At 42.8% G+C, this 16,496-nt stretch overlaps 3 protein-coding genes across 3 annotated transcripts in view; all 3 read left to right on the plus strand.

Annotated features, from left to right (window-relative positions):
* Window positions 1–5,114, plus strand: part of kiaa1217 (KIAA1217 ortholog) — a 41,150-nt gene extending 36,036 nt beyond the window's left edge. The window contains exons 20-22 of the mRNA XM_079234548.1: window positions 89–1,741; window positions 2,288–2,419; window positions 3,475–5,114. Of these exons, the coding sequence (XP_079090674.1) occupies window positions 89–1,741; window positions 2,288–2,419; window positions 3,475–4,017 (2,328 nt within the window). The 3' untranslated portion in view covers window positions 4,018–5,114. The remainder of the gene's footprint in view (window positions 1–88; window positions 1,742–2,287; window positions 2,420–3,474) is intronic.
* Window positions 5,115–6,228: 1,114 nt separating this feature from the next.
* On the plus strand, window positions 6,229–7,140 carry LOC306750772 (uracil nucleotide/cysteinyl leukotriene receptor; the record flags this gene model as incomplete). Its single annotated transcript, XM_079234246.1, has 1 exon — window positions 6,229–7,140. The coding sequence occupies one exon, from the start codon at window positions 6,229–6,231 to the stop codon at window positions 7,138–7,140; it is 912 nt and encodes a 303-aa protein (XP_079090372.1).
* A 1,404-nt stretch (window positions 7,141–8,544) lies between these two features.
* nphp3 (nephronophthisis 3) lies at window positions 8,545–16,490 on the plus strand (the record flags this gene model as incomplete). The annotated part of the gene is made up of 27 exons (XM_079234059.1): window positions 8,545–8,868; window positions 8,999–9,124; window positions 9,209–9,359; window positions 9,527–9,679; window positions 9,829–9,962; window positions 10,187–10,347; window positions 10,464–10,620; window positions 10,892–10,966; window positions 11,096–11,269; window positions 11,374–11,477; window positions 11,879–11,993; window positions 12,098–12,241; window positions 12,336–12,433; window positions 12,583–12,685; window positions 12,821–12,903; window positions 13,217–13,352; window positions 13,629–13,793; window positions 13,875–13,969; window positions 14,057–14,179; window positions 14,263–14,452; window positions 14,603–14,844; window positions 15,007–15,082; window positions 15,172–15,299; window positions 15,477–15,717; window positions 15,841–15,966; window positions 16,108–16,223; window positions 16,322–16,490. The coding sequence occupies 27 exons, from the start codon at window positions 8,545–8,547 to the stop codon at window positions 16,488–16,490; spliced, it is 3,909 nt and encodes a 1,302-aa protein (XP_079090185.1).
* Between the last annotated feature and the right edge of the window lie 6 nt (window positions 16,491–16,496).

Genomic DNA, 16,496 nt, shown 5'->3' on the forward strand with positions numbered 1-16,496 from the left:
GACTTTCTATTATTCACATTATATCAATGTATAGTTAACGTATGTTCTAGATTTAAGAGAGTTTAATCAGCTACTTTTTCATTCTCAGGTCATATACTATGTGACTGGTCAGATTCCCAAAGAGCATCCACCCCCGCCAGGAACAGAGGAAACCCCTGAACACAGAGAGCCCACACAGCCTTCATCACAGGTGTCAAATGTCAATGTTAACGACAATTCTCCAAGCCAGCAGCAGCAGCAGCCACAGTCTCCACCACCCAAATCACCCACACCTTTAACGCCTCCACCTATATCACCTAAGCCTGTGGGACTGAAAGGATTCAAACTTCCAAGGACGCAAGTTAAACGCTCCGAATCTTTGAAGACCAGTGCAGAAATGGAGAAGGGAAAAATCCTCAACAAAATTAACACTGAAAAGAAAAGTAAAGTCATCCAGGAACGTGTTCCTTCTATTAAAAATATAATAACCAAGCCTGCGGCCTCCACAACAACTAGTACCGTAAGAGAGGCGCCTAAGAGTCCCAAAGTCTTAAGTGAGGCCTCAAGTGAGGACAGCGATCCACCAAAATTTGAATTTAATCGTGAGGAGTGTAATGAGGAGGCTAGTCTTAGTCAAGACTTGCCTGGAGAAGAGGCACCTCCACCCCCTGACAACATAGCATTTATGATCACTAACACCAAAGTTCAGGCCCTTTCCTGTGGCGAGTACCAGGACCTGGTCAATGCCAAGAAAGGAAGTGTCCAGACCTTCACTGTAGGTAATGCCACGTACCGAGGAGGCAACACAGCAGAACCCTCTGCGCCAGATGATAACGGCTTCAACAAGAAGCCTGTCATCATCATTTTTGATGAGCCCATGGACATCCGTTCAGCGTACAAGCGTCTGTCCACCATCTTTGAAGGTGAGGAGGAACTGGACAGGATGCTAGCAGCAGAGTGCATCGAGGAGGAGGATGAGGAGTCGGACTCTGAGAGGAGTGTGCAGGTCAAAGCGGGAGGGACCGAGGCGGTTGATGGCAAAAACGTCATAACTTCAATGTCCACTGCCGACCACATTAGCTTATCGTCCTCGTCTTCATCATCAATCTCTGAGCTCACAGACAGCGGAGGGAATTTAGAGTCAAATAGTGACGCAAAGCAGGATGTTAAAAAGAAGTTCAAATTCAAGTTCCCTAAGAAGCAGCTGGCGGCACTGAGCCAGGCGATTCGCTTGGGCAACAAGTCAGGAAAGAAGACGTTACAGGTGGTTGTGTATGAAGATGAGGAGGAATCCGACGGTACTGTCAAGCTGCACAAAGAAGCAAAGAGATTTGAGATCACGCGCTCAAAATCCTTAGTAGAGGCTCCCAAGGCAACAGGCTCAGCCGCGCTGAAGAGGCAGAACTCCGACTCCGTCCACAGGACGGACGAGATCCGGAAGAACACCTACAAGACTCTGGACAGCCTGGAGCAGACCATCAAGCAGCTGGAGACCACCATCAGTGAGATGGGACCACACTCCCCTGGGGAGCCAGTCTGCACGGAGGAAGCTAAAGCGGAGTATGGGAAAGGCTCAGAAGTAGTGGGGCTGAAGAGGTCTTCCTCTCTCCCGACCTACAGAGGGCCAGGTCCTAAGGTACCCAGCAAAAATCCATTGCTGAAGAAGACTAAACCTCAACTCCTTCCTCGCCCTGTAGTCATCCCTACTACCACCACCACCACCACCACCACTGTCCCCAGTGCCCCCACCACCGTACAACAGGTCTCTCTCTAGCTCTTGTTGCTCCCGGAGGCTTTGGGTCCTACTTTTTCAGTTTACATCCTACCTTCACTCCAACCTTAACCACTGAAATTCCAAAATCATTAATCCACTCCACAGGTGCTTGGAAATGTTGGAAATGCCCCCCGTGGCTCTCTCTCTCTCTCTCTCTCTCTCTCTCTCTTTCTCTCTCTCTCTGTGAAATCATGGTGACATAATTGTGGGTGGCATTTTGTTGGGGTCCTGGCGACCGTGTTTCTCCTTCAGTTCATTGCTAAACCTCTGAGGTTTTCAGCAAGTGGCAAATTCATCATCAAAAACACTTGTGATGATTAAACTCTGATATCTTCTTTATTCTTGACTGCATGTACTACTGTGTATTGACTTAAAGGTGTATGGTCCCACTGGGTGCATGATCTTTCACTGGTGTTAATCGTTGAGGTGTTTACCTGTTAGTGCCTTGATTTTTCATACTTCCTTTATGGTGTGTGTTTTTTTCTTTCTTTTGTTTTATTTCTTGTTTTGTTTTTCGTTTGGATCCCCTTGCAGAACACCAGTGTCGCTTCCCCTACTAGTCGGATGCCCGTCCCTTTGTCTGCGAAGTCCAGGCAGTCGCCGGGTACTACTGACAAAGCAGGAAAACAGCAAAAACTGCAGGACGCTCAGAGGCAGTTCCGACAGGTAGTTTTACTGTAGGGTCTTACCAGAGACTAGAGGAATCAAACGTATAGGGAGCAAAAACATGAGGCATGTATTATTAGAGGAAAAAAGACTATCAATGCTGTGAGATTTCAAGTGTTTAAAAAATATATATAATAAAGTCACCATGGTGACGACTGTGGATCTGTTAATGTTTTCTCGAGTCTGCTCTGACAAGAAGGCATGTTTGACTTTTGACTGTTACCCCATAACATCACTGTACTGTATGCTTTTGCATGTCCACACTGCTCATGGTATTCACTGTGTTGGTGACTAAAAAAAAAAAAAAAAAAAGGAAGAATGACAAAGGAAAGTGGAATCCTACCCTCTCATCATCTGAGTGGTCATCACATCTCCCGTTCCCATCACAGCTGAGTTCCTAAACAGTGTTGCCAAAACCCAGGATGCTTGCGGCTACGTTAAAATACAAACCTAACTGACTTTTCGGCTATGCTCCTCCCTTCTCACAATGCACCTTTGCTCAACCCAACATTACTGCACAGCTTCTTAACCTCACGGTGATATATTTCCTTACCCTCGAGACCCAGCCACAACTCACCATCTTGCCCCGTCAGTCTCGGTGGAATACCAGCCCACATCTCCCCTGTCTGCTCCCCACTCTTCAAACTCTTAAGCCTGTTATCAATTTCTCTCCAGCCTTCTTACGCATCTTTGCCTTGTAACTTTCGCCCCACACACCGCCTCTTTACGAGGCCTAACTCTAACACGGGCAGTCTGTAGAAACGCCCCTCCTGTCTGCCATCGCACGGTCTAACCTTTGCAGTGTTCTGTTTCTTGGTAACATGTCTCTCAGTCCAATGTGTCTCACTCTTCATTTAACCTAGTAAAAACAGATCTCTTTATGTTTTGGTGTGCATAGTTGTGTCTCAGTGATGTTAATGTTTGTGTAGTCTTAGTGCGTTTCTATGTGTATAACTTGTAGGTTTTTTTTAACATCGTCTTGCCTTTTTTCATGTATTATTTGACCAGATTTCTTTTTTGACAACCAGTATCTGTTTTGGCATCTCTGTTTGCAGGCTAACGGAAGTGCTAAAAGAGTGGGAGGGGATCATAAAACTACTTCCCCTACTATACCCACCTCTAAAATCCCTGCTTTTTATCCTAGCTCTACTAAAGGCAGCTCCCAGTCTGTGCAAAACTCAGATGCAACTAATCCCATTAACCCTTCCTCTTCCTCCTCCTCCTCCTCCTCCTCCACCTCTGTAATAAAATCCAACATCCTGTCCTCTCACGCTCCTCGTTCCGGTTCCCAACCCTCCTCCAACATCCCCTCCCTGTCTAACGGATCCCTCAAACTCCCCACACCCTCACAGCACACAGGTAAAGCTCTCTCGTTTTCCTCGCAGACTCAGAATGGTCGAGTGCACTCCTCCTCTTCCTTCTCCTCCTCCTCATCCTCCTCCTCCCCCCCCTCCCCTCTGTCGCCCACTCCTTTGGGCCCAGGTGGAAAGAGCATCCGCACCATACACACCCCCAGCTTCACCAGCTACAGGTCCCACAACGGCAGCAGCGGCAAATCCTGCATCCCAACAGCCACAGCAGCAAAGGACACTACTTAGCCCCATTACGGCCCCTCTAGCAGGTAGAGCTGGTCGTGTCTTCTTTTGTATCGTTTTGGTTTGCTGTTTATTTTCTTCTTCTGTTTCTGTAAAAGTATTAAGTGATGCACTCCCCCACTTCATGTTTTATTTGACACTGGCATTCTCACACCAATGCTTCTATCTCCTTTAAGTAGCAATTTCCATTTTTGAAAAAAAATGTACTTGGATTCGGATTCTTTCTTGGAGGTGTACCACATGTTCTGTCAAATATTTTATAATGGAACTAAAAAAATATTTAGTTTTACCACTTTATAGATGAAAGTGGAAGGCTCTCGTGGTGTTGAAAATCTATTTTCTTGCTGTAGCTATGAATAGGGAATATAGAGTTGATTTACAATCACGAAGTACCATGTAAAAAATGTGTTTTATTTTTCAAACCAGAGATTGAATAACCATAGTATATTTAATCTTCTATATTTCTTATGTTGTCAGACATTCAACACAGCCCTTGTAAATGCCTTTTATGAGTGTATACATAATGTATACAGACATGTTAAAGTTAAACTCATTATTAACTTCTGTTTTCTAAGAGTATTTTCTCATTTTTCATCCATATGAACTGCCAATTTCTTTTACAGATATGTAAAACTGGTATCATAAGTAATACAAGTTTTAATTTTTAGTGTGCCTATTTGCCAAAGTTGTTGTACAATGACTCACTTCAGGCCTAACCCAGTCACAAGATTTAGGGGAACTTACATGGTGCGGTGGCTGAAGCGCTGACCTCAGTGTTTGTACTGGTGGTCTTGGTTTGTTAAGTTAACTTGTATTGTTGTCTAAATGTAAACTGTACTAAAACAAAGTGAATCATGTACATAGATGCTTCTACTAAGAAAATACGTAGTTTTGTTAACATACCAAAGTTTATTTGTATGCATGCCTTTCAAATACTTTAGGAGAGTGGTGTAAAAAAAGAATTATGTTTGCACAAATAGATTTTGTAAATATCTGGTTTTCTCTCATTTTTGTAAAGCTTTAAATCATACTATTAAGAAGCAATGTGGTCAAGACAAAAACTGTGTTGGAGTAGCAAAAATAAAGACTTGCATGCTTGTAATGCATTGAGCTTCAATGTCTTTATTTGTGTCTGTTTTGCCCTGTTGACATCCTGTTTGCTTGAGTCTAATTTGAGGGTGTGTGCGTGTGTGTGTGTGTGTGTGTGTGTGTGTGTGTGTGTGTGTGTGTGTGTGTGTGTGTTTATAGTTATCCAAAAAACTCACAACAGATCCGTTCTCTAGTTCTCATTTCCACTTCACCTGACTTCACTGTTAGTCATTATATAAAGGAACTCTGCATTCTTCTGAATTATGTATCTCTACAATTAAAAGGTAAGAATATGATCAATAATATTAATGAGTATTGACCGTACTACATGTGATGCTCTAAATTTACTTCAACAATCTTGCTCTGATTACATGATTAAATGGTAAAGGACAGAGAACTACAAATCAGGTTAAAGTTGTAAGTTTTAGCATTTAAACTACCTAAAACATTCATTTGTTATATTAACTGCCACTGAGCACTTGTACCAAAATGTTGTTTCTTCTTCTTTGAAATCAATTTTGGAAACCATTAACTAAGATGCCAATATGTTAATTTACATCGGTATACTTTATGATACTTTTTTGCACTGGATTGTGTATTTTGTAGTTCCTCACATCACTGTAAGTTAAAGTGAACTACAACTGCAGATATTGTTTGCCATAAAAGAAAATAAAGACTTTTAAAGTTGTTTCTCATTATTTTGTTTAAATAAAATGTGTATGTCACTTGATCAAAAAATAAGTTGTTTACATCCTGACTAACTTGCAGTCCTGATTTGTGTTGCTGAAATGTTTTTAAATCTTAAACTTTCTGATAAAACACTTTTTTTCTGATCACTTTAATGTTGTTTTTCTGTATGTCTGAGGTTAGCTGAATAAAATAGTCAGTGGTTGTTCTGCAAAAATGGTTGCACTTTGGCCTTTCAAGGATAGTTCCTGTTTCTAATAAGCCTCATTTACACATGATTTTATATTTTGTCACATGAAAGTCATCTTTTTGTCACACATCTTGCATTCTTAGTTTTGTTATCACAATACAGGATTTAGTGAATCACTTGACGAGGCTATCATCATAACAGGTTATTTGTGTCTATGCTGCAACAGGCTGATCCTCTCCACAACAACAATGAACATCTCGGAGGAGGACATACAGGTCTTCTATGGCAGTGACTCCCACCAAGAGAACATTCTATTTTCTACATTTTACATCCTGATTTTCATCATGGCTGTGCCTGGGAATGCCTTGGCGCTGCGGACCTTCTTTTGCCAAGAATGCACGTCTCCATTTAAGGTCTTCCTGAGGCACCTATCTGTAGCAGATATCTCTTATGTTCTCATTCTACCCATGCGCATAGTTTACCACCTGTCCAACGGCTACTGGCCTTTCGGACATGCCTTCTGTCAACTAGCAGGCTTCCTCTTTTACCTTAACATGTACTGCAGTATTTACTTAATGAGTTTAATCAGTCTGGACAGATTCCTGGCTGTGTGTTTACCCATAAAATCACTGCCAGTAAGGAAGGCTATGTATGCAAAGATTGTTGTTGGCATACTTTGGGTGACAGTTATTGTGTCGATGAGTCCTATACTTTTCTCTAAAAAGAATGTGACCAACAACTCAACTGGCATCTGCAACAAGCTGTACTTAGAAAATAAATCTCCCACGGCTTTAGCTTCCACTATTGTGGCATTTGTTGTTCCCCTCACCACCATAGTGGTTTGCTACATACTGATTCTGCTGAAACTAAGGGGCATCAAGCAACAGGAAGAACGACCAATGAAGGACAAAGCTATAAGGATGATCATCCTCATTGTGATGAACTTCCTTTTTGCATTTGTGCCCTACCATGTGAACAGGGTAATCTACATTGCCAGCTACAGTCGTGGTATGACTGCAGCGAGCAGGGAGTCACTGGGTAGAGCCAATTGGATCACATCTGCACTAACCTGTGTTAGTGGTGTACTGGATCCTGTGATGTATTTCTTCCTGAACCGCGCATACAGAGAGAAAATGCTTCAGCTGTTCTGTAAAAGATGAATATGATCAATAAGTAACACATATTACATAAACAATAAATATTTGAAGACAAGTTGATCTCTTTTTGTATAATTTTGTTCAGGTGTTAAGACAAATGTATGCAAGCTTGCTTGAATAGTGTTACAAATATAGACCTGCTGTTTGAAGAGCCAAGTGAAAGATACTATATGGTTGGAATGTGGGGCACTTGATAATTTAGCAGCAAACACATTTTCGTGTAATTGGGTGTAAGATGTATCTTGGATTATTATGGTAACTTAAATATTAAGGATACACAACGGAAATTCCCCTTTACAGTAATTCAGATGTTACATTGAAGACGTGTGACAGTGATTCTACTTTTAAATAACCCTTTTTGAGGGAGTCAAATAAATTACCACCGACCACTTCATCCTGTCAGCTACTTGTCCCAGACATAATGATGGTTTAGTCGGCTATTTTTAGTCCACGTTTCCACACTTTATTTTTTAAGTAGATAACATATTTGTATGCAGTGCAGCTCACATCTAGGCCTAAGTTACTTAGTGCAGACCCAAACCTTTACAACATAGTTCTGCAGGACAATTCATTGCCCCTAACAGATTTGACTTCAATAAGTATATTATGACTTTAAAAAATGTATGACTACAGTATGCAATAACTATTGCTATTACTGCTATAGCCTAATAATGATTGTCGTAATACAATTCCTGCCAGGTGGGCTTTGTACAGTTACCGTACCTCAAGTACTTTTTACCCAATTGACTTTTGCCCAATTTGACTCGTGCGAGCACCCGTATTATGACTTGTTACCAAGGCAGCCAGGAAGAAGCTGTGAAGGGAGCGGACTGTGAGTGTTTGTTTAACGTAGCTCCATATGTTTTCACCAGGAGTTGGTGTTTTAGTCAATATTCTGTGGAAGCTAAATATGTCGAGTCATTATTGTCTTATTAGTCTTTAAACAAATGAATGCTGTGACGAGCGCGTTGGGCAGCTATTTCGTTAGCTAGCTAACCAAGTACAATTGTCTTTATTGGCAGATAGGAATAGTGTATTGGCTAAACTAAAACTATAACGTTATACTCATAGCTCATACTTAGCTAGTAGATAAGTTAAGGATAACTGCAAACACGTCAAAGCACTTTTTAGCTGCGAGAGGCGCTCCTCTAAACATATCGGTCGTGTATGATCCGTTAGTTTCGTCGCTGTAACTACACAGTGCTTTGCTGCTTTGAGTTTGTGATACAGCGCGGCTAAGTCAAATCAGGACACATATTTGCCAATCACAATCATATTCCATAGCCAAGGTAACGTTGGATGAAAACATTCAGCAGTTGTCCCTATTCATCCCTGCCCTGTCTGTCATCGCACAGGAGCAGCTATGGGCATCCGAAAAGGTTGAGCACTTTGGTACAGGCTGCCACCATGGGCACCGCATCCTCTTTGGTCAGTCCAGGAGAGGTGATTGAGGATGGATACGGGGGTGAAGGAGGGGAAGCCTGTGAGATCCCAGTGGAGGTCAAGCCCAAAGCCCGACTCCTCCGCAGTTCCTTTCGCAGAGGCCCCCGGGTGATTGGGGCCAGTTTCAAATCCACAGGTTCTGTGGATCTAGAGTATGCTGCTGAGTATGAAAGACTCCGTAAAGAGTATGAGATCTTTCGTGTCAGCAAGAATAACGAGATCTCGTCCATGCAAAAGAAGGAGGCCAAGCTGGATGAGGAGAACAAGAGGCTGAGAGCTGAGCTACAGGTGAAATGAATTAACATGAGACTACTGAGATTCAGATACTACTAGTTTGTCAAAGCACAAGCTTAAAGGCTACAATATTTCACAGTTTTAGCATTTCTCATTATGATGTTCATTGTCAATGTGATGACAGGCTCTGCAGAAGACCTACCAGAAGATCCTGAGAGAAAAAGAGAGTGCGCTTGAGGCAAAGTATCAAGCTATGGAGAGAGCTGCCACCTTTGAACATGATAGGGACAAAGTGAAACGACAGTTCAAGGTAAACCGAACCACATGTTTCTGTGGAGCATTCTTTCCAGTAATCATGATTGCGACACTAACCAATTGGCTGAATCACCACCAGATTTTCCGGGAGACAAAAGAAAAGGAAATTCAGGATCTCCTGCGGGCTAAGAGGGACTTAGAGGCCAAACTGCAACAGTTGCAGGCTCAGGGCATCCAGGTCTATGACCTAAATGATTCTGACTCAGATGACAACCAAACCACGGTTAATGGTAAGACCCAGAAGTCCACAATGTTGGGACCTTTTCTTGTCTTTGTTTGTATTCATTAATCAATCCTTCCAGTGTGTAATTTGCCACTAGAATGCAACATTTGAGGTCTGTTTTTTATGATAAAATCTACCAACGCCCTCTTTTATTTATTCACTGTATGTCTTTAGCTGCAGGGACACAGTGCGAGTACTGGTCTGGTGGTGTGCTGGGAAGTGAGCCCTCCATGGGGAGCATGATGCAGTTGCAACAGACCTTTCGAGGACCGGAGTTTGCCAACAGTTTGATAGATGTGGAGGGACCGTTTGCAAATGTGAGCAGAGGTAAGTAAACTTCAAAAGGCTGTAGAAAGAAGGGAGGCATTGTGACGTGGGTTGTAGGCAACACAGGGTGTATATTTACGTTTACATTTGGATAGCTTTTGAAGTATGTCTTCACTTATCACCTAACCGTTCTTGTATGTTTGTGTCAGATGACTGGGATGCTGCAGTGGCCAGTCTGCTTCAGGTCTCACCTCATGTTCCCCAGGCCTTGTGGAGTAACACAGTGCGCTGCTACCTTATCTTTACCCAGGAGACCAAAGCTGAGCTTGATGTCTTTATTAAGGTTGGTTAAATGGGCACTTTGGAAAAACTATGGATATCCTGTTTTCATGGGACTATTGTATTACTGTTGATTATTATATTGTGGCATATTATGTTTTTGTCAGGAACAGGCTTCAGGAAATTACTTTGGTCAATTCAAGACTAGTCTGAATGTGAGGCACTTAAAAAAACATTGTGAGTAAACCTGGTAGAGACCTGACGTTAATCGTTGTGTTTTCATTACAGAAACATTCACCTGTGTTGCGGAGAATGTGCGAAGGTCTCGGCCATTTCTACCTGAATGTCTGCTTTCCAGAGGAGAATGCGGCCTCATACGCTGTGGAGCGCAAGCAGGAGATTGAAAGGAGCTCCATGTGTGTGCTTCTTGTCAAATCTACTGTCACTAGGTACAGTAAGTCCTTTACCTATCCTCACTAGGATATTCCTATGTACTTAAGACTGTACTTATATTATATAGTTTCTTTTTAAGAAAATGTCTTACCATATTTTTGCATGTGTGTAGCACTGTGGTGGAGGATTGTGATGAGGCTTTTGTGAAGAATCCAGATGGCCACCCACTGGTGCTCTACCTCAGGACTGAAGAAGATCACAATTTGACTGGACCCACAAGACAACTGCTAGAAAGGGTCAATGCTGCAGACAAGGCTGCTAAAGTCAAGGTTTGTGTGAGCCATATATTACATAATCAACAATGAAACAGGATACAGGAGAGAAGAAGATATTTCACAAAGTATACATGGTTAGTGTTCTAAAAGTGCATTATATTATGACATTTATAGACTCAAGAATATGTATGTGCTTTTTGATAAATACACATTAAATAAAGCAGAAGTTGTGTGTTGATTGCTTTTTAAAGTTGACAGTCTGTATTTCCCTGGTTGCTAGATGCCACACAGTGCTTGTTCTTATACGTTTTGACCATTAACCCAGGTGGTGGATCATAGTGGTTCTGCAGAGGAAGGGGCTGAACTCATTTATTTTCAACTGGAGAAAGTCATCAAACAGGTACAGTCCATTAGCAACATCCGTCTTTATATCGATCCAACTGCAAGTGTTGAGTGTGCATGGTGATTTAAGTTCATTCCTCCCGCCCGGGACAGCTTTCGAACTTCCACTTCTACTCTCACCATGTAGGAGTTGCTGGGACTTGAAGGTGCAGATGTTGATTCTATGGACTCTGGGATAGAGGAGGGGCGTGAGGAGGACTCTGGAGATGTGCTGTGGGACCTGCATGATGAGCAGGAACAGATTGAGTCCTACCAGCAGGCCCGTAGCAGCAGCACCACCTCCCAGTTAGGCTTCCAGAAGGTAAGGCAGATATTCCTCTTTTTTTAGCGCTCTTAATCTTGTCTTCCAGTCTAAAACTGTCTCTAACCACTGTAAGTCTGTGTTGTGCCTGGTGTCCTTCTCAGTATATAGATCGTTTAAATGACATGATAGCTGCTCCACCTCCCACCCCTCCTCTGCTGGTTTCTGGTGGTCCAGGCTCAGGAAAGTCTCTCCTGCTCTCCAAATGGTGAGAACTTATTCATTCAGTTTAGTGTGTATAATTACCCATGTAGACACTTCTTAAAGTGGGTGACCTTTGCAATTTGTATGCTTTTAAAGGTATGTTGAGTAGCTCTCCTAATTTAACACTTTTAGGTTTGTTTGGGTCATTTTCCGCTCGTCTTCTTTCAATTTATTAGCTTTATTGAAAAATGGCACCAAAATAATTCTAACATGTTTATCTTTCAATATTTTCTGTAAGAACGTCATAAGATCCACTCTGGGAAAGGTGCTTTCTGAAAAAAAACATTAAATAATATGCTGTCCATCATTCTCCAAGAGGATGTGTCAGTTATTTTTATTAGTGTGATGTGTCATCATGGAACAGGACTTTCTGTTGTCTAATATTCATTCTTTAATCCCTTTCAGGATCGAGCAGCAGCAAAAGCAGTCCCCCAACACCTTGTTCCTATATCATTTTGTTGGCCGCCCACTTTCCACAAGCTCAGAGCCGGTTCTCATTATCAAACGCCTCACTGTCAAAGTAAGGGGTCTCTCTCAGTGGCTCCTCAAAAGGATAACTTCCAGTGAAGACACCATTCTCGCTGAATAACGGTGGTAATGTGTTTTCTGTCTGTCGTCACATAGCTGCTGCAGCACTTCTGGTCCATTTCTGGCTTGTCGATGGAGCCCAGTAAGATCTTAGAGGAGTTTCCCCGCTGGCTTGAAAGACTGTCTGCACGCCATCAAGGAAACATCATCATTATTATCGACTCCATTGATCAAATACAGGTACACTCCAGATTAGACATTTACTGTTACTGTAACAATTATTTTTCTTCCAGAATAGCTCTTTTAACACAACTGTTTTTCTACTTTGTTTCAGCAAGCAGAAAGACACATGAAGTGGCTGATTGACCCGCTCCCTGTCAACGTCCGAGTGGTGGTGTCTGTCAAAGTTGAGACTTGTCCTCAAGCTTGGAGGTGAAACCCAGTTTAATTTATATATACCCCAGTCAATTTACTGTACATGTGTTGTATTGCTATTCATTTATTTTCCATGCAGTGGTATGTATTTATGAATATGCTTATGTAGTATTGCCATTTGTAATTCAGTGACCATGTTTGATTAGGTTATGGCCCACACTCCACTTAGACCCACTGAGTCCCAGGGAGGTGAGGAGCATTGTCAATGCAGAGTGCCAGAGCATGGACCTCAAACTGACCATGGACCAGGTCAGTTATCATCCCACCATCTCCCTTTTTAAAAACTTTGAAAGGATTTGAAAGTCTGGAAAGACATTTGGAATTGTTAGCAGCAATATGTTTTTCAAGAGAATGCCACACTTAAATGTTGTATCTTTGTTCCAGGAGAAGAAGCTAGAAAGGCATTGTCGCTCTGCATCGACCTGCAATGCATTGTATGTCACACTACTGGCAAGAATGCTCATCAGGTTAGTTACCTCTGGTTTCACAAGTCTAAATGTATTGACCATCACAGAAGAATGCTGATACAAAATGAGTTAGTGCTCACTTAACTTTGTGTTTCATTGCAATGATTAAAACTCTTTATATAATGGGAGGGTTTTCTGTGACTCGCTTCAGAGAACTTTGGTTGAGTAAATCCATTCCGTAATGGGCCTTAAACATGTATTATGTGTGTTAAACATGGTCTTTCCTTCCTAAGTTGGATGTGGATGTCTGTGAATGTGGGCTTTTCAACTTTGTTGATAGGCAAAATTGCCATGTTTTGTTACTGCCCAGCAGTATATCAGGTTGGTCACTGGAGAGGAGCCTGGAGGAGTGTCTACAGTGTCAGGACACCATGTCACTCTACCGCCTGGCTCTCAAGATGACTCTGAACTCCCTCAACATGGACAGAGAGCGACACATTATGAGAGAGGTGACCTATGTCCAGACAAAATAACAATAACACCTCCACTTAAACACAGAGCTTTTTCAAAATTGCTGGTTTTAATGTTAAGTGTGTCCTGCAAAACATTTTTTTCAGCGTGTTATATTGTGTTCTCATAATACCGGTCTTATTTACTTTTGATACGTTTTTTTTCTGGAATTTCTTTCTGGTTTACTCTGGCCTCACAGGGAGTCATGTACACAATCTGGATTTTCTTTCTCTCTGTAGCAAAATAATATGTGCTTGTTTTTTGTCTCTCTTTAGATACTGTGCCTTGTATGTGCCAGCCATAATGGAGTGAGTGAATCAGAGGTGCTAGACCTTTTCCCTGAACTGGAGTTGCCTGTCCTGTCCACTCTGCTTTACCGCCTGAACAGACTCTGCATTGTAACCCTCCGTTGTGGGCTCATCAGGTTTCAACACCTGCAGGTAACTGGGCTCTGGCCAGTAGAATATTTAGCACAAAGTCATTCAAAATACAAAATGCATAAAACACTGTTTGTCTTTCAGGCTTGGGAAGCTGTACGGTTGGAGTTCCTGGGTGGAGGAAGTAGCTCGGCTGCTTACAGAGAGAAACTCATCCAGTACTTCAGCCAACAACTCAGGTAGAGTAGTTATCTTCTCCTTATACAACACAACCCACCTTCCTCTGTCAGTGCAAGTCATGCCAGTGTGTGTGTGTGTGTGTGTAGCCAGGACCGTGTTACGTGGCGTGTCGCAGATGAGCTGCCCTGGCTGCTCCAACAACAGGAGGATAGGACTAAATTACAGCTTAGCCTCCTGAACCTGTTTGTTTCCCAAAACCTCTACAAGAGGTAAAAAGCATGCACACACGGCAGCTGATATAGGACATTTATTTCGGTATGGTCTGGACGGTATGTGTTTTCTTTTTTTTTAGGGGTCATTTCTCTGAGCTGCTAGCCTATTGGCAATATGTGGGCAAAGACAAAAGCTCCATGGCCACCGAGTACTTTGACTCCCTGAAACATTATGAGAAGAGCTGTGAGAGCGAAGACAGCATGACCAAGCTGGCAAACCTGTATGAGACCTTGGGACGTTTCCTCAAAGACCTGGGCCTCCCTAGCCAGGTAGCATACCTGCTTGCAAAATAAAAAACAATTTAAAAAACATGTTAAGTGTTCACTTAACATTAGTTTTCTTGTTACAAGGCCGCCTAAATATGTGTCTTTATATTTACCTTACTTTCTGTATGTATTTGATTATTTCTGTTTTTGTAGGCAGTAGCACCTTTACAAAGGTCCCTTGAGATTAGGGAGACAGCCTTGGACCCGGATCATCCCAGCGTAGCTCGCTCCCTGCACCAGCTGGCTGGGGTTTACGTTCAGTGGAAGAAGTATGGCAACGCTGAGCAGCTGTACAAGCAGGCCCTGGAGATAAGTGAGAACGCCTACGGAGCTGAGCATGCCAGCGTAGCACGAGAGCTGGAGTCACTTGCCATGCTCTATCAGAAACAAAACAAGTAAATGGTTCCGTCTTGTTGTTGAAATGTATGATGTTATTTATAATTGGTGTTATGTAGTATAGCTCATTGGCAATGTGTGAGAGAGGAATCCCTCCTATAGTGAGGATCTCATAACTGAGGCCTTATTTAATGACTTACACTGGGCTTTCTTACAATCAGGTATGAACAAGCAGAGAAACTCAGGAAAAGGTCAGTGAAGATCCGTCAGAAGACCGCTCGCCAGAAAGGTCATATGGTAAGCTTGTTTCACAGATACCCACATGATTCGCTATAGGCACTTATGCATCATTCATGATGTTGATTTTGTCGATTCCTCCTTTTCAGTACGGCTTCACTTTGTTGAGACGGAGAGCCTTGCAGCTGGAAGAGCTGACCCTGGGAAAAGAATCTGCAGATTCTGCCAAGACACTTAATGAACTAGGTGTCCTGTACTACCTCCAAAACAACCTGGAGTAAGGCATACATGTTACAGCTGGAATGCACAGACAAAGACACTCTGCATTTCGGACATAAATTGTGTAATTGCCTCTCCCTCTGCTTAAACCTTGTTTAGTCTTTTTTTTGTGTGTTCACAAACATCTGACACATCTAAAATAGATAACTAACATCCCAGTCTTTGCCCTCACCAGTGCAGCCAAGATATTCTTGGCCCGCTCTCTGGAGATGCGACAGCGTGTCCTCGGTCCAGAACACCCAGACTGTGCTCAGTCCCTCAACAACCTGGCTGCACTGCACACAGAGAGGAGGGAGTATGAGGTGGCTGAGGACATGTATGAGCGGGCGCTAGACATCCGCAAGACGGCCTTGTCCCCGGACCACCCCTCACTGGCATACACACTCAAACACCTGGCCATGCTCTATAAACGCAGAGTGAGACACATGTGCATGTTGACAGTGAAAAAGTAATGTTCTGTCTGTTGTACGGCTCATTCTGTGCTTGTCGGTGGCTGAGAATCTGATTTCTAAAGGTGTGTGTGTGTGTGTGTTGTACAGGGGAAGCTGGAAAAGGCCATGCCGCTGTATGAGCTGTCTCTGGAAATCAGGGAAAAAAGTTTTGGACCAAAACACCCCAGTGTGGCCACAGCATTGGTCAATTTGGCTGTAATCTACTGCCAACTAGTGAGGATGTTCATTATACTTCATTCAATCTGTTCCACATATTCACGACTTGCATGTTCGTGAAGAATTATTTGCAGTGTTTATGGCTTACATGTTTTGTGTAGAGCAAAGCTGACTGTAGATTTGTTTTGTCTTTGGCAGAAGAAGCACATTGAAGCCCTGCCTCTTTATGAACGAGCCCTGAAAGTGTACGAGGATAGTTTGGGGCGCTCACACCCACGAGTCGGGGAGACCCTAAAAAACTTGGCTGTGCTGAGGTACAGTAGTTGATGTTGCATTCGGCTAATCAAAGTCTAATCGTGAATGTTAAATTACGTTTAATATTTTTTTTTACTTTTACTCCATTTGTAAATAGCTACGAAGAGGGTGACTTCGAGAAGGCAGCAGAGCTTTACAAACGTGCAATGGAGATAAAGGAGGCCGAGCCATCACTGGTGTGCGGTAACGCTCCGTCCCGCCACTCCTCCAGTGGGGACACATTCAGTCTGAGGGGCCCTGCTCCACTCCCACATGCCCAGAGGTGACTCTGT

The sequence above is a fragment of the Taurulus bubalis genome, assembly GCF_910589615.1.
Source record: "Taurulus bubalis genome assembly, chromosome: 18".
Taxonomy (NCBI): domain Eukaryota; kingdom Metazoa; phylum Chordata; class Actinopteri; order Perciformes; family Cottidae; genus Taurulus; species Taurulus bubalis.